At 41.1% G+C, this 19,466-nt stretch overlaps 1 protein-coding gene across 1 annotated transcript in view; it reads right to left on the bottom strand.

The window, feature by feature from the left end:
• The window catches only part of LOC126335499 (uncharacterized), a 116,852-nt gene that overhangs the window by 32,645 nt on the left and 64,741 nt on the right, over positions 1 to 19,466 (bottom strand). Inside the window, exon 4 of the mRNA XM_049998837.1 lies at positions 15,111 to 15,305. Coding sequence (XP_049854794.1) covers positions 15,111 to 15,305 — 195 coding nt within the window. The remainder of the gene's footprint in view (positions 1 to 15,110; positions 15,306 to 19,466) is intronic.

Below are 19,466 nucleotides of genomic sequence, written 5' to 3'. Positions count from 1 at the left end.
AGAGGCAGAAGAGGAGGAAGTAGGCGAGTGGTTAAATTCGGACGAACAATTGGAAGTGACAGAATATTCTATACCTGACATGGTTAACTTTCCATCGCAGTGTGATGGATGTAAGGTCCACCTACTAGGCAAAACACTGTTTCTTCATGTGACGTTTCAGCACTCCGTGCCGTTGTCAGTGGGATTTCTTCATTAATATCTGTGAAATGTAAACATGTTTTGAGAGATAACTAATCTACGAAAATTAGGCCTGTAGAACAGTTCTTGATTGTTTTGTCATTACCTTAATTTAACATTATACGCTTCTGCAGACCATTTCTACGTTATCACGTACTGGTAGCTTGCCATCAGCAATCTATCGGTGTTTATATTTGTTTGGCGAGTCAACACATCACTAAGTTTAAACGTGATTTTTTAGCATCAAGGTGTAAGATTTGGAGGTCAGAACAACAATTGTGTAAGCTGTGAATAACTTTGGTTTAATGTTGCAGTCCTATCACAGAAATACACGCATTTACACAGTTTACAATGTGATATTATCCTCAGAAAGTGAAATAATTCCGAACCCCACAACGGTAAATTTTAAACAGAAGTTTCTTTACAAAATTATTCTTACGACTACGTTATAATGACGGCCAGTACTAAGATAAATCATCAGATTCCAGTTCAAAGTTCGGTACTATTTAGGATGACAATCAAGTCTATGGAGGATGGTTAGTTTTGTGACAAACTGAGCAAAAGATTACCCAAAGTCGCTCGAATTTACAGTGAACGCAAGCTGGTGAACCAACAAGTTTACACCTCTGCCTGTGGTATTTACCTTATCTGGGATGAGCTGTTGTCTGCATGGCTGCTCTCATCCTCTGTAATTCCTATAAAAACTAATTAAGCCTTTGTTGATTTTTCCAGGAGAAACTCTCCCTATATTTATCGTTATACGAGAAAACAAGCACTCATCCCCAGTCTTGGAATATGGCGATATGGATGCGCATGGCTGGAGGAGCGTGGATATTAAAATGCCCTCTCACTCCTCGCAAGGATAATTAACTAACTGGTCGGTCGTTTCTCCACAGTGGGAGCACAACGACACTTCAGCTAATATACAGGGTGTTACAAAAAGGTACGGCCAAACTTTCAGCAAACATTCCTCACATACAAATAAAGAAAAGATGTTATACGGGCATGTGTCCGGAAACGCTTAATTTCCATGTTGGAGCTCATTTTAGTTTCGTCGGAAGGTACAGTACTCCTCGATTCACCGCCAGTTGGCCCAATTGAAGGAAGGTAATGTTGACTTCGGTGCTTGTGTTGACATGCTACTCAATTCTCTACAGTACTAGCATCAAGCACATCAGTACGTAGCATCAACAGGGGAACGTGGTTTTGCAGTCAATGCGGAGTTGGCAGATGCCCATTTGATGTATGGATTAGCACGGGGCAATAGCCGTGGCGCGGTACGTTTGTATCGAGACAGATTTCCAGAGGTGTCCAGAAAGGTTCGAAGCAATTGACCGGCGTCTTAGGGGACACGGAACATTCCAGCCTATGGCTCGCGACTGGGGAAGACCTAGAACGACTAGGACACCTGCAATGGACGAGGCATTTCTTCGTGCAGTTGACGATAACCCCAATGTCAGCGTCAGAGAAGTTGCTGCCGTACAAGGTACGTTGACCACGTCACTGTAGGGAGAGTGCTACGGGAGATCCAGTTGTTTCTGTACCATGTACAGCGTATGCAGGCACCATCAGCAGCTGATTGGCCTCCACGGGTACACTTTTGCGAATGGTTCATCCAACAATGTGTCAATCCTCATTTCAGTGCAAATGTTCTCTTTACGGATGAAGCTTCATTCCAACGTGATCAAATTGTAAATTTTCACAATCAACATGTGTGGGCTGACGAGAATCCGCACGCAATTGTGAAATCACGTCACCAACACAGATTTTCTGTGAACGTTTGGGCAGGCATTGTTGGTGATGTCTTGACTGAGCCCCATGTTCTTCCACCTACGCTCAATGGAGCACGTTATCATGAATTCATACGGGATACTCTACCTCTGCTGCTAGAACATTTGACTTTACAAGTACGACACAATATGTGGTTCATGCACGATGGAGCTCCTGTACATTTCAGTCGAAGTGTTCGTACGTTTCTGAAGAAAGGGTTCGGTAACCTATGGATTGATGTAGACGGACCAATTCCATGGCCTCCACGCTCTCCTGATCTCAACCCTCTTGACTTTCATTTATGGGGGCATTTGAAATTTCTTGTCTACGCAACCCCGGTACCAAATGTATGGACTCTTCGTGCTCGTATTGTGGACGTTTGTGATACAATACGCCATTCTCCAGGGCTGCATCAGCGCATCAGGGATTCCATGCGACAGAGAGTGGATGCATGTATCCTCGCTAAAGGAGGACATTTTGAACATTTCCTGTAACAAAGTGTTTGAAGTCACGCTGGTACGTTCTGTTGCTGTGTGTTTCGATTCCATGATTAATGTGATTTGAAGAGAAGTAATAAAATGAGCTCTAACATGGAAAGTAAGCGTTTCCGGACACATGTCCACATAATATATTTTCTTTCTTTGTGTGTGAGGAATGTTTCCTGAAAGTTTGACCGTACCTTTTTGTAACACCCTGTATAGCTGAATGTCAGCCGCAGTGAATGCAGTATTCACTCAAATTTCTCCTCTGCGTCGTACAGAGCGTTATGCTCCCTGTTCTGCACTTCATGCCAGTTCAGAGAAGAGCCCTCAAAATTTCGCTCTCATCTTTCTCGGAATCGAGCTCTCTCCCCACCTGGGTTCTTTCGTTCTCCACGTCACGGCTTTTTTCGACCAATGTTGTTGTTGTTGTCTTCAGTCCTGAGACTGGTTTAATGCAGCTCTCCATGCTACTCTATCCTGTGCAAGCTTCTTCATCTCCCAGTACCTACTGCAACCTACGTCCTTCTGAATCTGCTTAGTGTATTCATCTCTTGGTCTCCCTCTACGATTTTTACCCTCCACGCTACCCTCCAATGCTAAATTTGTGATCCCTTGATGCCTCAGAAAATGTCCTACCAATCGGTCCCTTCTTCTTGTCAAGTTGTGCCACAAACTCCTCTTCTCCCCAATTCTATTCAATACCTCCTCAGTAGTTATGTGATCTACCCATCTAATCTTCAGCATTCTTCTGTAGCACCGAATTTCCAAAGCCTATATTCTCTTCATGTTCAAGCTATTTATTATCCATGTTTCACTTCCATACATGGCTACACTCTATAAAAATACTTTCAGAAACGACTTCCTGACACAAATCTATACTCGATGTTAACAAATTTCTCTTCTTCAGAAACACTTTCCTTGCCATTGCCAGTCTACATTTTATATCCTCTCTACTTCGACCATCATCAGTTATTTTGCTCCCCAAATAGCAAAACTCCTTTACTACTTTAAGTGTCTCATTTCCTAATCTAATTCCCTCAGCATCACCCAACTTAATTCGACTACATTCCATTATCCTCGTTTTGCTTTTGTTGATGTTCATCTTATATCCTCCTTTCAAGACACGGTCCATTCCTTTCAACTGCTCCTTCAAGTCCTTTGCTGTCTCTGACAGTATTACAATGTCATCGGCGAACCTCAAAGTTTTTATTTCTGCTCCATGGATTTTAATACTTACTCCGAATTTTTCTTTTGTTTCCTTCACTGTTTGCTCAATATACAGATTGAATAACATCGGTGACAGGCTACAACCCTGTCTCACTCCCTTCCCAACCGCTGCTTCCCTTTCGTGCCCCTCGACTCTTATAACTGCCATCTGGTTTCTGTACAAATTGTAAATAGCCTTTCATTCCCTGTATTTTACCCCTACCACCTTTAGAATTTGAAAGAGAGTATTCCAGTCAACTTTGTCAAAAGCTTTCTCTATGTCTACAAATGCTAGAAATGTAGGTTTGCCTTTCCTTAATCTAGCTTGTAAGATAAGTCGGTGGGTCAGTATTGTCTCAGGTGTTCCAACATTTCTGCGGAATCCAAACTGACCTTTCGACCAATAGGAGCGTTTAAATATTTTGTGGAACACACTCTGCCAATCGCGAGGGCCCTACCACTAAACTGTGTCGAAATCTCGGCACTTTAACTCTTTCCTAGTTCGTTTCCGCCAATCGGACGTTTCGTGCCCGCTCACACGCGTCCCATTCGCCGTTCACGTGATCAACTGCATCACTGGTTTTGTTCATATCCATTTGGAATTCCGAACGCAGTTTTCTAAAGCTTTTTCCTGTCCTGTCTCTGGTGGCCCGTTACTTGATCTGCAGTCTGCATCACCTGTCCAGTCGCTCACTCCCACAGCGGGACGCCGCCTAAGAGCTTCTCGTGGTGCCTCCCGCGGTGCGGAATCTGCGTCTGCCTGCGCTGGCTTGCACACAAAACGTTTCCTCTCGCTGCTTGTTTCACCGCCTGTTCATTGACAAGCATTCTATAGGTGCAGTGTGTTAATACCGTTTATTGAGTGTCATCCCTTTTGCATTACATACTTATAGGCAAATCTGTTCATTACCGCAAATCTGTTCATTAGCTGTCATATTCACCTTCGAGTTACGATGTATAAATCTCTTATGTAAGATGCGAACTTGACCTTCATTTACCCTGCCGCCTTACAAAGGTATTTCGTGGACGACGTACCATGAAGGAGTTATTCGAAAGGGTTGGAATATGGTAGATGTGTTGTACTGGGTGATCAAAAAGTCAGTATAAATTTGAAAACTGAATAAATCACGGTATAATGTAGATAGAGAGGTAAAAATTGACACACATGCTTGGAATGACATGAGGTTTTATTAGAACAAAAAAAATTACAAAAAATACAAAAGTTCACAAAATGTCCGATAGATGGCGCTTCATGTGATCAGAATAGCAATAATTAGCATAACAAACTAAGACAAAGCAAAGATGATGTTCCTTACAGGAAATGCTCAATATGTCCACCATAATTCCTCAACAATAGTTGTAGTCGAGGAATAATGTTGTGAACAACACGGTAAAGAATGTCCGGAGTTATGGTGAGGCATTGGCGTCGGCTGTTCTCTTTCAGCATCCCTAGAGATGTCGGTCGATCACGATACACTTACGACTTCAGGTAACCCCAAAGCCAATAATCAGACGGAGTGAAGTCTGCGGACCTGGGAGGCCAAGCATGACGAAAGTGTTGGCTGAGCACACGATCATCACCAAACGACGCGCGCAAGAGATCTTTCACTCGTCTAGCAATATGGGGTGGAGCGCCATCTTGCATAAACATCGTACGTTTCAGCCAGGCTGGGGATGATGCGATTCTGTAACATATCGGCGTACCTCTCACCCGTCACGGTAGCAGTTGCAAAACTAGAATCACATTTCTTCGAAGAAAAAAGGCCCGATAACGGTAGATGTGGTAAATCCAACCCATACTGTGACTTTCTCCTGTTGCAATGGAGTTTCCACGACAGTTCTAGGATTTTCGGTAGCCCAAATTCTGCAGTTGTGGGCGTTGACAGACCCTCGGAGCGTGAAATGAGCTTCGTCGGTCCACAACGCGTTACTCAAGCAATCGTCATCTTTCGCCATCTTTTGAAACGCCCACACCGCATACGCCTTCCGCTTCACTAAATCGCCAGGTAACAGTTCATGATGCCCATGGATTTTGTACGGATAGCATCGGAGGGTACGCCTAAGTACCATCCAAACAGAAGTGTATGGAATGCCTGTGCGACGTGCGACTGCACGAGCGCTGACTTCCCCGCGCATAGACGAACCCGCTACAGTCTCCATTTCTTCCTGAACTGTCTCAGCAGCATTATGCCCTGTGCTCGGTCGGCCATTACGGAGTCTATAGTCTAAACAACCCGTGGCTTCGAACTTCAAAATCATTCTCGCCACAGCTCCATTTGTCAACGGACCTTTACCCGTTCGTATCCCCTTCCTATGGCGATAGGATCGTAACGCTGAACCAGCACATTCCCCATTCTGGTAATACAGTTTCACTAAAAGCGCCTTTTTCAGGTAACGTCGACATGCTGCGACTGCTGGCGCATCTGATTCTCTCTCTCATTACAGCTCCTTTTATACACGATTGTCATGCGCAGTCACTGACGTTTTTCTGTCCAGCGCCATATGTCGGACATTTCGTCAACTTTGTTGTTTTTATTGGTTCTAATAAAACCCGATGTCATTCCAAGCATGTGTGTCAATTTGTACCTCTCTATCTACATTATTCCGCGGTTTATTAAGTTTTCAAATTTATACTGACTTTTTGATCACCCGGTATATCTAAAGATTAACAAATGATAAGTTTCAGAAAAACTGGATGATTAATTTAAGAGCAAGAACTTCTCAAATTGAGTAAGTCATAACACGTTGGTCTACGTCTGTCCCTTGTGCAAGCAGTTATTCTGCTTAGGATTGATTGACAGAGTTATGGAATGTCCTACCGAGGGATTCTGTGCGAAATTCTGCCCAATTGGCGCTTTGGATCGTGAAAATTCCGAGCTGGTTGGAGGGCCCCACCCATAATGATCCAAACGTGTCCAATTCGACAACCTTGCTGGCCAAGGTCGGGATTCGGCAAGCATGAAGAAAAGCGGTAGAAACTCTCGCCGTGTGCATCATCTTGCTGAAACGTAAGCCCACGGAGCGACAGCCATGAAGGGCAACAAAACGGGCAGTGGAATATCGTCAACATACAGTTGTGCTGTAAGGGTGCTGTGGATGACAACCAAAGGAGACCTGCTATGAAGAGAGATGGCAGTCCAGTCGACCACTCCTGGTTGTCAGACCATACGACAGCTGACATTTCGGTTGGTGTCCTGCTTCAGATGAGCCCCGATAACCAGCAAAGACATGTCTGGAGATGTCATGGACAGCTGTGGTGTACCAACATGATTGTCACCCGCCATACAGCCTGGACAACCAGGGGGGATGGTCTGGGTTGCCATTTCTTTTCACAGCAGGACAGCTTTGGTTGTGATCCGCGGGGCCCTTACAGCATAGAGGTACATCGACGATATTTTGCGCCCCGTTTTGTTACCCATCATGACAAACCATCCTGGGCTTACACTTCAGCAAGATAATGCCTGCGCGCACTCGGCGAAGTTTCTGCTGCTTGTCTTCATGCTTCCAAACCTTACCTTGGCCAGCAAGATCGACGAATCTCTCCCCAACTGAGAACGTTTGGAGCATTATGGGCGGGGCCCTCCAACCAGTTCAGTATTTTGACGAACAAACTTGTAAGCTGGGCAGAATTTGGCACGATATCCCTCTGTAGGGCAGCCAACAACCCTATCAATCAATGTCAAACCGAATAACTGCCTGCATAAGAGAACGCGTTATTGACTTGATCAATTTGTGAAGCTCTTGTTCTTGAATAAATCATCCAATTTTCCTGAAATTAAAATGATTTGTTTGTCTGTTCATGTACAACATTTTAGCGATTTCCGCACCATTAGGATAGTTCCTTCCTAATGCGTCGTTTTTTGTCTGAGAGTTATACTTGTTATAACTTGATTTAAAAATAGGCCTATCAAAGGACAACTTAAGTAATAACAAATATTTAGAATAAATATTTTGGCACAACAAATTACGTTTAAACATAAAGTGCTGTTTTAACTCGGCGACGATATTCACATTCACACCGTTAGTTGGCAAAGTACAAGTGGTCTCGCTGAAGCGTATAATGTAAAATTAAGATGATGGCAAAAACATGCATAAACTGCTCTTTGGGCCCGATTTTCGTAGATTACTTAGCCCTTAAAGTATGTTCACATTTCACAGTTTCTAATAACGAAAATCCACTGATGATGGCACAGAAGTGCTGAAACGTGTGAGATCACATGAAAAAACAGTGTTACATAGCAGGCGGACCTTATATCTAATAACTGTGAATTAATGCCCTGTGCTAATTCCAGCCTAGTTCAAGCGATCAAGGGAACGCCTGTTATTCTTATTAATTTATGAAATCAACTGTGTATGAAGTTACGGGGAATAAATGTTATCACTTTTACGTCTCAGTTAAAATGTTTTGCGCAACTCCTTCCAAACAATAAAACGTTGATCTAACGTTAAAACGAGGTATGCTGTCCATGGCAAGAGTTGATATTTAAATAAAAGTGACTGGGGCTGTTTGTTATGTATAAATTTTTCTACAGAATGGAAACAAAGGTCGATGATTCAAGAAATATTATCGACTTTCTTGTAAACTTGACCACAGCATTAACATTAACATTTTCTCTACTGGGTGTTACAGCAACCGTCTGTTAACTGGTTGATAGGCACTGTAAAGTGTGAGTGCTGATTACATTAGTACACTGCAGTATTTCCAGCGACTTCATTCCGACTATTTTCAGTTTGCTTCTTTCACACTGATTCCACGTACATAAAATGTAGATGTTATGTTGTACTTTGCAACTGTTCACTCATTACATTTGAATACATTATTTACAGCACTCCCAATAACGATAAATAACAAGCGAATAGTTAGATCCTGTTATTTAAGAAAAGTTTTGCTAAGCTATAATCGTACATAGTAACTGCAGACCAGAACTGATCTGTAGAGTACTAAGAAAAATGCTACTGGTCAGAAGGAAAAATTACTGCAAAAGGTCAAAGAATTGACTCTAATAATCTGACTTGGTATTCTACGATTATGCGTTATCCTGAAAATTGTAGTTTTAATTCTTAATTGAATTAGATTGCCAGTTATTAATTCCCAACAACAATCAAGATATTCAAGAAGTTTTGACAGCCTCAATTCAAAAAATTTCAACTCTGACCCCTAGATTTCCAAATTAGGAAGCTATAAAGATTGTATTACTCATTGTAATTAATTTTCCATAGCGAAACAAAATTTATATATGAATTCATAGTTATGCAATTGACTTTTTTGTATAATAAAGAAATTTTTATGTAACATCCTTTCTCAAGTAGCAGTTGCAGCTCTCTGTACTGCAAAGACTGTAGAAACCATCATATTTAATGTGCGTCATTAACTAATATGGATGATGAACGTTATTGAATAAGGGAGTGCATCAAATACTCCGTTATGTACACGGCGACACAAGAGTTTGTTAACATTTGAGAATTCAATACTTCACGGAATAATATATCTAGAGAGGTACAAATCGACGAACATGCTTGAAATAACATGGAGTGCACTAAATGAGCAGGAGATGGCACTTCGTATGATACAAAAGCAATAATTAACATAACTGATTTTTAGCAAAGACAATATTTTTATAACAAATGTTCAGAATGTCAGCCGTTATTCATCAACAATACTGCACTCAAGCGACAATGTTGTGAACAGCCCAGTACAGCATATACTGTTTATAGGTATGGTGAGAAATTGCTGTCGAACGTTCCCTTTTAGCATCCCTAATGAAGTCTGACGGTCGTGGTAGACTTGCAACTTCAAGCAACCCCACAACGAATAATCACATGGGTTGAGTTCTGGGGGCCTGGAACTCCAAGCATGAGGAAGTGACCGCTCAGCACACGTGCCTCACCAGAAGATGTGCGCGAGAGGTCTTTCACATGTGTAGCTGTATGGTGTGGAGCGCCATTCTGCACAAAAGTCGTATCTTCCAGCATGTGTTTATCAGCCGGGCTAGGGATGACGTGATCTTGTAACATGTCGGCGTACCTCGCACCCATCGCTTTGATAGCCTGAAAACCAGCACCCCGCATTTCCTCGAAGAAAAACGGTCCCATCAAAACTGATGTGGTAGATCCACACCACATCATGACTTTCTCGTAATGCAGTGGCTCTTTCCACGACAGTTCTGGGAGTTTCGATTGCCCAAAATTCTGCAGCTGTTGCTATTGACAGACACTCTGTGAAGTGTGTGTCGTCGGTCTGCAACACATTAGACAAGCAGTCGTTATCTTACTCCATTATTTAAAGAGTCCACATCGGTAATTCTCTCAACATATGACTTCCTTTCTCACTACAGCTTACTGTAATCACGATTGCTGTATGGCGTGACTGACATGTAGCTGTCCAGCGCCATCTGTTGGCCAGTTTTTGCATTCCTTTCCGGTTTTAGTACAGGCCCATCTCATTTCAGGCTTGTGTGTCAAGTTTTACCTCTCTACCTACATTATTAGATAAATGTGTGAGTTTTCAAATGTCAACATACTTCCGCATTCATCCTGTATTTCATTCTATAGCTGTTATTGTCAACACAAGTCTATTCATTCCTGTATAGTTACTAGCCTAAATTCATTTGACCTCGAATCCCCTGTGTAACTTCATAATCTCACACTACAATTACCAAATTAAATTCTTTATGACGGTTTAGGATGTGTCGTATGAGTTTGTCCATTTCCTAATCAAGTACTGGACCAGTAACCATCTACTCTTCAGTATTCTTGTGCACTACCACATTTCAAGAGCTCCTGTTCCTTCCTTCCTGTACTATTTAATGCCCATGTTTCAGTCCCATATAATGTTGAAATCCATACGTGTGCTTAAAAAACACCACCTGATGGTTAAACTTTTATTTGATACTAAAATATTTCTGTTTTTAATAAAAGCTTTCATTGCTATTCTCAGCCCGCATTTTATATGCTTTTATTTCTGCCGACTTTGCTGACCAAGGAGCATAACTTAACTACTGCCTTTAGTGTCTTATTTTCTAATCTAATTTAATATATAACCTGACGTAATTCGACAAGACTCCGTCACACTTGTTTCACTTTTGTCAATTCAATCGATCTTTGTCGCCCTTTTCCGACTGTGTCCATATCGCAATATCATTAGTTGATCTAAAATTCCTTATTTTTCCTTCCTGAACTTTAATTCATTTTCTAAATTTATCCATAGGTTCCTTTGCTGTGGGTTTAATATAGAGCTCAAATAACATGAAAATACAGGATACAGGTTGGCTGGCAGCTTTTCTAGGAGCTCTTTGCGGTGTGGGGGAGTAGCCATGTATGTGAAAAACGGTGTCCCATTTGAGTCAATTGATGTTTCAAAGTACTGCATTGAAAAGGTGTTTGAATGTTGTGCAGGTGTGGTTAAATTTAGTGGAGCTAAACTTCTTACTGTTGTTATTTATAGATCCCCAGACTCCGATTTCACAACATTTTTGCTAAAGCTAGAGGAGGTGATAGTGCAAGGAAAAGGATGCTGGTAGAACTCCTTAATTGATATAATCTTATGCAAACCGTATTCTTTCCAACGAGAGCGCAAGGGAACAGTAGAACAACCATGGACAATATTTTTGTTCATTTCTCATTACTAGAAGGGCATTCTGTTAACAAAAAGGTGAATGGCCTATCAGCTCATGATGCACAAATTTTAACTCTAAAAGATTTTTGTGCTGCATCGCGTGTTAAATATAGTCATCAGCTGTTTAGGAAAGCAGATTCAGTTGCTGTAGAGACATTTGTAAACCTCATCAAGGAACAAGAGTGGCAAGATGTTTATAACGCTGATACAGTAGACAATAAATATAATGCTTTCCTCGAGACTTTTCTCATGCTTTTTGAAAGTTGCTTTCCATTAGAACGTTCAAAACAGGGTATTAGCACAAACAGGCAGACTGGGTGGCTGACTAATGGGATAAGAATACCTTGTAGAACAAAGTGGCAATTATATCAAAACATTAGAAACAGTCACAATCTAAATGCAGCAGCCCATTACAAACAGTATTGTAAGGTGCTTAAAAAAGTTATTAGGAAGGCAAAAAGTATGTGGTATGCAGATAGGATAGCTAAGTCTCAGGATAAAATTAAAACCATATGGTCAGTCGTAGAGGAAGTGCCTGGTCTGCAGAGACAGGCAGAGGATATAGAATCAGTGCGTAGTGGGAATGTCCGTGTTACTGATAAGTCGCATATATGTACAGTATTTAATAATCACTTTCTGAATATACACTCCTGGAAATGGTAAAAAGAACACATTGACACCGGTGTGTCAGACCCACCATACTTGCTCCAGACACTGCGAGAGGGCTGTACAAGCAATGATCACACGCACGGCACAGCGGACACACCAGGAACCGCGGTGTTGGCCGTCGAATGGCGCTAGCTGCGCAGCATCTGTGCACCGCCGCCGTCAGTGTCAGCCAGTTTGCCGTGGCATACGGAGCTCCATCGCAGTCTTTAACACTGGTAGCATGCCGCGACAGCGTGGACGTGAACCGTATGTGCAGTTGACGGACTTTGAGCGAGGGCGTATAGTGGGCATGCGGGAGGCCGGGTGGACGTACCGCCGAATTGCTCAACACGTGGGGCGTGAGGTCTTCACAGTACATCGATGTTGTCGCCAGTGGTCGGCGGAAGGTGCACGTGCAAGTCGACCTGGGACCGGAACGCAGCGACGCTCGGATGCACGCCGAGACCGTAGGATCCTACGCAGTGCCGTAGGGGACCGCACTGCCACTTCCCAGCAAATTAGGGACACTGTTGCTCCTGGGGTATCGGCGAGGACCATTCGCAACCGTCTCCATGAAGCTGGGCTACGGTCCCACACACCGTTAGGCCGTCTTCCGCTCACGCCCCAACATCGTGCAGCCCGCCTCCAGTGGTGTCGCGACAGGCGTGAATGGAGGGACGAATGGAGACGTGTCGTCTTCAGCGATGAGAGTCGCTTCTGCCTTGGTGCCAATGATGGTCGTATGCGTGTTTGGCGCCGTGCAGGTGAGCGCCACAATCAGGACTGCATACGACCGAGGCACACAAGGCCAACACCCGGCATCATGGTGTGGGGAGCGATCTCCTACACTGGCCGTACACCTCTGGTGATCGTCGAGGGGACACTGAATAGTGCACGGTACATCCAAACCGTCATCGAACCCATCGTTGTACCATTCCTAGACCGGCAAGGGAACTTGCTGTTCCAACAGGACAATGCACGTCCGCATGTATCCCGTGCCACCCAACGTGCTCTAGAAGGTGTAAGTCAACTACCCTGGCCAGCAAGATCTCCAGATCTGTCCCCCATTGAGCATGTTTGGAACTGGATGAAGCGTCGTCTCACGCGGTCTGCACGTCCAGCACGAACGCTGGTCCAACTGAGGCGCCAGGTGGAAATGGCATGGCAAGCCGTTCCACAGGACTACATCCAGCATCTCTGCGATCTTCTCCATGGGAGAATAGCAGCGTGCATTGCTGTGAAAGGTGGATATACACTGTACTAGTGCCGACATTGTGGATGCTCTGTTGCCTGTGTCTATGTGCCTTTGGTTCTGTCAGTGTGATCATGTGATGTATCTGACCTCAGGAATGTGTCAATAAAGTTTCCCCTTCCTGGGACAATGAATTCTCGGTGTTCTTATTTCAATTTCCAGGAGTGTATCACATATAAGGTGGGACAGTTTTGTCATGGCTGGTTCTCAAAAGGGTGTTAATACTTGTGAGCGAATGTCACCCACATCAGGTGCTTTTTTTTTTACTTAGCTCTTCAGAGCCAAGTCTAATTATTCTTGCCCCATCACGTCTTTGTCCACTCGTCTTTCCATTTCACAATATTATCTTCAAGTTTATTTCTTTATGACGCAAAGAAAGACAGGCAGATTTGCAGCTAAAATGGACGTCTGTTTAGTCGGTGACCAGTTTCCGGCTATGCCCCTTCTCAAACCAACCAATGTTTGCCATGTAAAATGTCTGTGCAAAATTTTAGTACAGTGGCTACGTATGTGTATGGTCCTAACTACTGTTCGTTAATGTATTCTGTGTGTCCTTCCACCTTATAGCCTCTCATTTCTCGCTTATCAATGGATTTCATATTGTTGCTTTCAACTTTTAGTATTCAACTCATTTTTTTTTCAAATTTCACTATGTTTCGTTTGAAATGCAGAGTCATTGAAATATTGTGATAGCTGAGAAGAATTTACAACTAATTTTTAACACCAAGATTTAATTTAGTGTTCCTGGTTGCTAGTGAAATCAGATTCAGTTTTAATAATTGTTCTTACTTCCAGAACGAAAGTTTCACTCTGCAAGGGAGTGCACGCCGGTTTGAAACTTCCCGTCACATTAAAACTGTGTGCTGGACCGGGACTCTCTGGACCTTCACCTTTTGCGGGGAAGTGCTCTGCCAACTGAGCTACCCAGACATGACTCACGACCCGTCCTCAAACTTTCACTTCAGCCAGTACCTCGTCTCCTATCCTACAAACATCGGAGATGTGCTCGTGTGAAACTTGCAGGACTAGCAGTTATGGAAGAAAGGCTGTTGCGGAAACTGACCTGAATCATTTGTGAAAATGATTTTATTGATTGAATATTCTACATAATACGATTCAACGTAGTGAATACTATGTTTATAAAATCCTCAGCGTGTTTAATCCACAATTCACTACTAACATTATTAAGAGCGAAGCAACTCTATCTGTTAGGTTTTTCACGACTAAACTGATGAACCAATTTCGATGAAAGTTGATCTGGAAATAGCTCGGCAGCGATGCCGCAGTTGCAGCCGTGTTGTGCATTGGGGCAGTCGAGCGTGGTCGGAGGTGGAGGGGCGTAGATCACTAACTGTGTTTACCAGAGCAGGCAGACACGTGGTGGCAGCTGATATTATTGCATGTACAAAAGCTTGTCTACTCCCCATCACTCAGTCTGACAACTCTACTGATATGCGAATGTGGCCACAGGTAACAGCTAGTAATATTAATCTTAACACTATGATACCATGATTTCTCGTGAAAAACCATTCTGTTTTATTAGCTTATGCTCATCCCAGAGATCGCTTCACAGACTGCATGGCGAATGTTTATGTAATGTAAAATGCAAAGAAAGGAAAATTTCAAGGAAATCAAATTATGCATGTACTGTAATGAGCTATTGGACAAAAGGTGATCAGTCTTAAGATACTTTTTATTTATTTAAGTCCCAGAAACAAAGTGACCTTCCACTTGTCCTGAGGGTAGATAATACACATGGATCACCTCTGCTACGTGCAACAGAATATGAAGATGGGCGTGATGAGAAGGAGCTATATCCTTCAAGAGAGGATAACTGCCCAGAATGGCTGATTAGGCATTAAGAGACAATCCCTATAGCAGTCATCTCACACAACTACTGGAAATATTGAAATGTAATATTAAGTGATTATTGAATGTTTGTACTGAATAACATACTTACTTAATATCTCCATCACCGAACAAGTAGAGAAGCCCACCTCCCAGCCACCCATCCATGTCGTATTGTGCATTTAATGTGATATTAGGAAAGTCTATAGCTACAATTAATCTGAATCCAACAGGTTCGTAAGAGGCATTGAACACTACATAGTCCAATATATTTTCGACAACAATGTCTTGCAGGTCCAGTATGAGTCTGTAACAGTAAGAAACAGATATTAGGATTATTTATCTGCATCAACCACATATAAACGAAACTCCTCTGTAAAAGAGCACTGGTATTAGAGTCTCAAGTTGTGACATGGAAATGAAAGAATTTTTTTGTCAACCTTGTGACCTGTATATGCACCATATATCGCCCATTCACCATCACAGTAAATGTTATACAGAGAAATAGTTCATAGATGAAAAAGAAAGCAGCCGCAAGACATATCAGCTCTTCTGAAGTTTGTTTTAATGTTAAGTTAGAAATTAACAGATAGAGAAAAATAATTTCTGTGTGAAGTTTGGGATTTTGATTAAGTAATCTACATAAGAAATGAAAAGATTGCAATATGTGAGAATAATTTGTTACTGTTGAAGTTTATTGATAACATTAAACACTACAGAGTCTGACATATCATAAGTTTGTTACACATTAGTGTAGACTGATGTTTGTGAAAACAGTAAGGTTTGTAAAAGAACTACCTGAATGAAATAAACTTGTACTTGAATAATGAAAATTGAAACCACACTTGTATTGTAATTCAAAGGTCGCTTATTCAAAACACGCTACAAGTTTTGACATGAAAGAGCATTATCTTCAGGCCCCTGTATATGGAAACACACAGCATGAAAGTAAAGTAAAATGTGAGTACAGGAACAAAAACCACATTTTGTGACTAAAAAGGAATAAATCATATAATGAAATTATATAATATAAAAACACTAACAGTACTCACGTAAAACACAGTTCAACATCTCATTTATACTGCTTATATTTTTTATCCTTTTTTTCACTATTAATTTAGCAGAGAGGAGCCCAAGCATACAATGAATTATACTGGTAAAGCAACCAAAGTCATGTATATCTGTAACCAGAACACCTATGAATACAGGATGTACCATAAGAGAACAAAACAACCTAATAACCTGAAAACAAACAAATAATTTAACGCCGCTGAATTAATACCACATATGCTCTAACGACCTCCAGTACATAAATAATGTAAATCAAAGTCTAAAACTTAGTATGAAATAACGTTGAAGTCACAAAAACTATAAACAGATGCTCCACTGATATAAGTAGACAGCAACCCACTCACATCCCAAAGGCCCACGAACGTACTAACATAGTAAATGTGTAACTTGTGCAAGTAAAATTCCATAAGTATGCACTATCTCTAGAATAACAACGAAACAAGTCACTAATGTTTATACTAATTCCAGGAAATATAATGGACATAAAACAATGTTGCCAATATTAGTACCATCCACCATCAATATGTACCCATAGGGTCAAAAGTAACATACATGATACACATCTATGAACAATTACCAAAGACCATTTCATGTTGCAAATCCCCTCTTTATATATAGCAGCAGCCTACAAAATAACCTAGTAGAAGTTAGTGAGAAACACCATCAGATATATGAATAAATATACACACAGAGGACCATGAGTGTAGAAACTTCCATATGGAAATCCAATGGAATGAACCATGATACACACATGTATTAACATACAAGGCAATGAAATCTGAAGAAGGTGATCTCACACAATGACTTACACAAAACTGACAAATGCTGAGCACATCCTTTCGTGTCCTAGGAAAAAAGGTGGTGCCATCTGTCCCATACCCAATCGCAATCTATATGGGGTAATTTATTTTATTTTATTTACACGTTAAGTTCCGTAGGACCAAATTGAGGAGCAAATCTCCAAGGTCATGGAACTTGTCAGTACATGAAATCACAACATAATAGTAATAACAGATAAAAATATAATGTTTATTAACCCTAAATAAGTCAAGCTTTAAGTTTTGGTAAATGCAATCAGCTATACAATAAGTATGAGCTCATTGTTTCAAAGAACTCCTCAACAGAATAGAAAGACTGACCCATGAGGAAACTCTCCAGTTTCTATTTGAAAGGTCGTGGATTACTGGTAAGAATTGAATTCTGGTGGTAGCTTATCGAAAATGGATGCAAGCAATATACTGCACACCTTTCTGCACAAGAGTTGAGAGATTCCGATCCAAATGTTGGTTTGACTTCTGGCGAGTATTAACCGAGTGAAAGCGCTAATTCTTTGGAATAAGCTAATATTGTTAACAAGGAATGACAGTAAGGAATATGTGTATTGAGAGGCCAATGTCAAAATACCCAGACTCGTGAACAGGAGTCGACAAGAAGGTCATGGACTTACACCACGTATTGCCCAAACCGCCAGTTTCAGAGCAAAAAATATTCTTTTAGAATGGGAAGAGTTACCCCAAAATATAATACAATACTACATAAGCGAATGAAAATAAGCAAAGTAGACTGATTTTCATATCGAACAATCGCCCACTCCAGATAGCATTCGAATAGTAAAAATGACAGCATTAAGTCTTTCAACACAGTCCTGTTTGTGGGCTTTCCATGACAGTTTACTATCTATGTGAATACCAAGAAATTAGAACTGTTCAGTTTCACTAATCACATGCCCTTTCTGCGAAATTAAAATGTCGTCAGTTTTTGTTAGATTGAGTTTTAGAAACTGTAAAAACTGAGTCTTACTGTGATTTAGAGTTAGTTTATTTTCTAGAAGCCATGAACTTAGGTCATGAACTGCACTATCTGAAACTGAGCCAATGTTGCACATCAAATCCTTTACTACCAAGCCACTGTCATCAGCAAACAGAAATATTTTAGAGTTACACATAATACTAGAGGGCACCCCCCCTCCCCCCCCCCTCAATTGACCATACCCCTCTCAGATCCCACATCACAAACATTCTCAACACAGCAAATTATGACCTTCTGCTGTCTGTTGCTAAAGTAAGAAGTGAACCAGTTGTGACCTATTCCCCATATTCCATAGTGGTCCAACTTCTGGAGCAATATTTTGTGATCAACCTAATCAAATGCCTTTGTTAAATCAAAAAATACGCCTAGCGTTCGAAACCTTTTGTTTAACCCATCCAGTACCTCACAGAGAAAAGAGGATATAGCATTTTCAATTGTTAAATGACTTCTACTGCTGAACTGTACATTTGACAGCAAATCAAGTGATATAAAATGATCAATTATTCTTACATACTCAGCCTTTTCAATGACTTTAGCAAACACTGATGGTATAGAAATAGGTAAAATTGTTTACATTAATCCTTTCTCCCTTCTTATAAAGCAGTTTTACTATCGAATACTTTAATCGTTCATGAAACTGACCATTCCTAAACGAAAAATTACAAATATGGCTAAATTCAGGGCTAACATGTGCAGCATAGTACTTTAATATTCTGGTAAGCACTCCATCATATTCATGAGAGGCCTTAGTCTTCAGTGATTTAATTATTGACTGAATCTCCCACTTGTCTGTATCACAGAGGAATATTTCAGACATCAGTCTCAGAAAGGCATTTGCCAAGAGAATTATATGATTGCCTGTAGAAACTAAATTTTATTTAATTCACCAGCAATGCTCAGAAAATAATTCTTAAACAGAAATATTTTTGCTGCAAACTGATTTTATATCGTCGATCTTGTGCTGCTGACCAGACACTTTCTTCAGAACTCACCATATGATTTCAATTTTATTCTGTGAATTAGCTATTCTATTTGAATACCACGTACTCTTTGCCTTCCTAATAACATTTTAAGCACCTTACAGTAGTGTTTGTAATGGGCTACTGTAGCTTAATTATGAATACTTCTAAAATTTTCATATAATTCCCACTTTGTTCTACATGATATCCTTATCCCACTAGTCAGCCACCTGGGCTACCTATTACTGCTGGTACCTTGTTTAGAATGGTCTAAAGGAAAGCAACTCTCAAAGCGTTTGAGAGATGTGTTAAGGAAAGCATTATATTTATTATCTTGTTATCAGCACTGTAAAAGTCCTGCCACTCTTGTTCCTTGACAAGGTTTAAAAAACTCTCTGTTGCTGTTGGATTAACTTTCCTACATTGTTTGTAATTATATGTGACATTTGTTTGAGTACAAAAGCCTTTTAGTGTTAAAATTTGTGCATCATCGTCAGAAAGGCCATTCACCCTTTTACAAACAGAATGCCCATCTAGTAATGAAGAATGAATAAAAATATTGTCTATGGCTGTGCTGTTTCCCTGCACCCCAGTTGGAGAAAACACAGTCTGCATCAGATCATATGAAT

This window comes from Schistocerca gregaria, chromosome 2 (assembly GCF_023897955.1).
Source record: "Schistocerca gregaria isolate iqSchGreg1 chromosome 2, iqSchGreg1.2, whole genome shotgun sequence".
Classification (NCBI taxonomy): Eukaryota; Metazoa; Arthropoda; class Insecta; order Orthoptera; family Acrididae; genus Schistocerca; species Schistocerca gregaria.
The sequence above is the reverse complement of the archived record's forward strand: the minus strand, read 5'-3'. Positions and strand labels throughout refer to the sequence as shown.